This window comes from Geospiza fortis, unplaced genomic scaffold (assembly GCF_000277835.1).
Source record: "Geospiza fortis unplaced genomic scaffold, GeoFor_1.0 scaffold102, whole genome shotgun sequence".
NCBI lineage: Eukaryota > Metazoa > Chordata > Aves > Passeriformes > Thraupidae > Geospiza > Geospiza fortis.
The window spans coordinates 2380652-2382175 of record NW_005054373.1 but is presented as its reverse complement, the minus strand read 5'-3'; the positions used below and the strand labels follow the sequence as shown (position 1 = coordinate 2382175).

General features: G+C 60.4%; 1 protein-coding gene across 3 annotated transcripts in view; it reads right to left on the bottom strand.

Annotated features, from left to right (window-relative positions):
• Nucleotides 1-665: 665 nt before the first annotated feature.
• ACSF3 (acyl-CoA synthetase family member 3) overlaps nucleotides 666-1524 on the bottom strand; it is a 51856-nt gene continuing 50997 nt past the window's right edge. For 2 of the 3 annotated variants that reach the window (XM_031060165.1, XM_005424774.3), the window contains one exon: nucleotides 666-1222. In XM_031060165.1, coding sequence (XP_030916025.1) covers nucleotides 1079-1222 — 144 coding nt within the window. In that variant the 3' untranslated portion in view covers nucleotides 666-1078. The remainder of the gene's footprint in view (nucleotides 1223-1524) is intronic. The other variant, XR_004082144.1, reaches the window with a different exon arrangement.

The window sequence follows — 1524 nt, the reverse complement described above, 5'->3', positions numbered from 1 at the left end:
CGGGCCCTCCCGCTGCTGCTGGGTTGCACACGTGTGTGTCCCTGTGCCTGCCACGTGGGACACACACACACTGAGAGGCGCCTCAGGAGCTCTGGGTACCCCTCGTGTCCCCATCTCAAGTCCTTTTGAGCCTGAAGTATGGAAATCCAGGAGATGCCACAGTGGGCAGGGTGTTGGGATGGACAGAGCAGGCCTGTGGCCAGACCCCTGTGCAGTGGGCTGGAGAAATCCTGTCCCCATCCACATCCCCTTCCCACTCTCATCCCAGCCCCTCCCTGCCTGCTCTGCCCAGCACCATGTGCTGCCATGGTCCCCTCCATGGCCTCCCAGATTTCTGGGGTTCTAGTGACCCTAACAAAGGAATCCCTGTAATTACTCGTGCTCCTTGTTCCTCCTGCCCTCTCCGGTGCTCCCAGAGCCCCACCAGCTGCTGGGAAAGCTGGAGCTGCCTGCCAGCCCCTCAGCAGTGGACAGGACCAGAGCAGATGGACCCAGCTGGGGGCCCCACTGGCACCATCGACCCCTGGGGCTGGCAGCTCATGTGTGGAGTCAAACAGGACAAACTTCCACGTTGAAAGGTGGGATTCATCATGAAAGGTGGGATTCATCAATAGTGCACTGGGGTCACTTGGTGGTGGCAGATACACTGGATAACACAGTCAGTATTGGTGTGTGATTTTAGATTTATTCTTTATTTCTGCTGGGAAATCATTCCCTCTGAGGCTGGGCAGGCCCTGGCACAGGTGCCCAGAGCAGCTCTGGCTGCCCCTGGATCCCTGGCAGTGCCCAAGGCTGGACAGGGCTTGGAGCAGCCTGGGACAGTGGAAGGTGTCCCTGCCATGGCAGGGGTGGCACTGGATGGGCTTTAAGGTCCCTTCCAACCCAAACCATTCTGTGATTCTGTGATTCCTCCAAAGGGCTCCCCACAAGGAAACCCCAACTCTGCAGCTCTGGCTCAGCTCAGCCAGGAGGGACAAACCCTATTTTCATTGGACATTCATCAAGGGCTGGGCTGCAGTGAGCCCAGAGCTGCCAGAGATGATCCCCTGGCTCCTCCTCAGGGGCAGAATGCCCTGGATCAGGGCCAAGCCCCCCAGGTGGGCCCTAGGCTGGGTAAAAGCGTTTCAGCAGCTCCTTCTTGTTGACTTTGCCCATCTGGTTGCGCGGGATCTCCTCCACCACGATCAGCTCTGTCGGGATGGCGTAGGGAGCCATGGTGTCCCTGGAACACCAAACTGGGCTGTCACAGCTGGGCAGGGCCAGCTGAGCCTTCCCAGGAGCCCAACCAGCCCCACCTGGGACCCCCACCCACGCCCCAGGAGCCCATTTAAGCTCAGCCCTCCCAGAGATGTGGTGGGATGTTTGATGTTTGCTCCCAGCCTGTCTCTGTGGGAGCAGCTCATCCCTGGGGGCCCCTTGGCTGGATCAGGGATGTCCCCAGAGCAGGGACAGCGCTGTGAGGAGTTCGGGGCCCCAGCCCCGAGGGCCCGCAGGTGAGTCCCTCCGGGGGATGGATGGGTGACC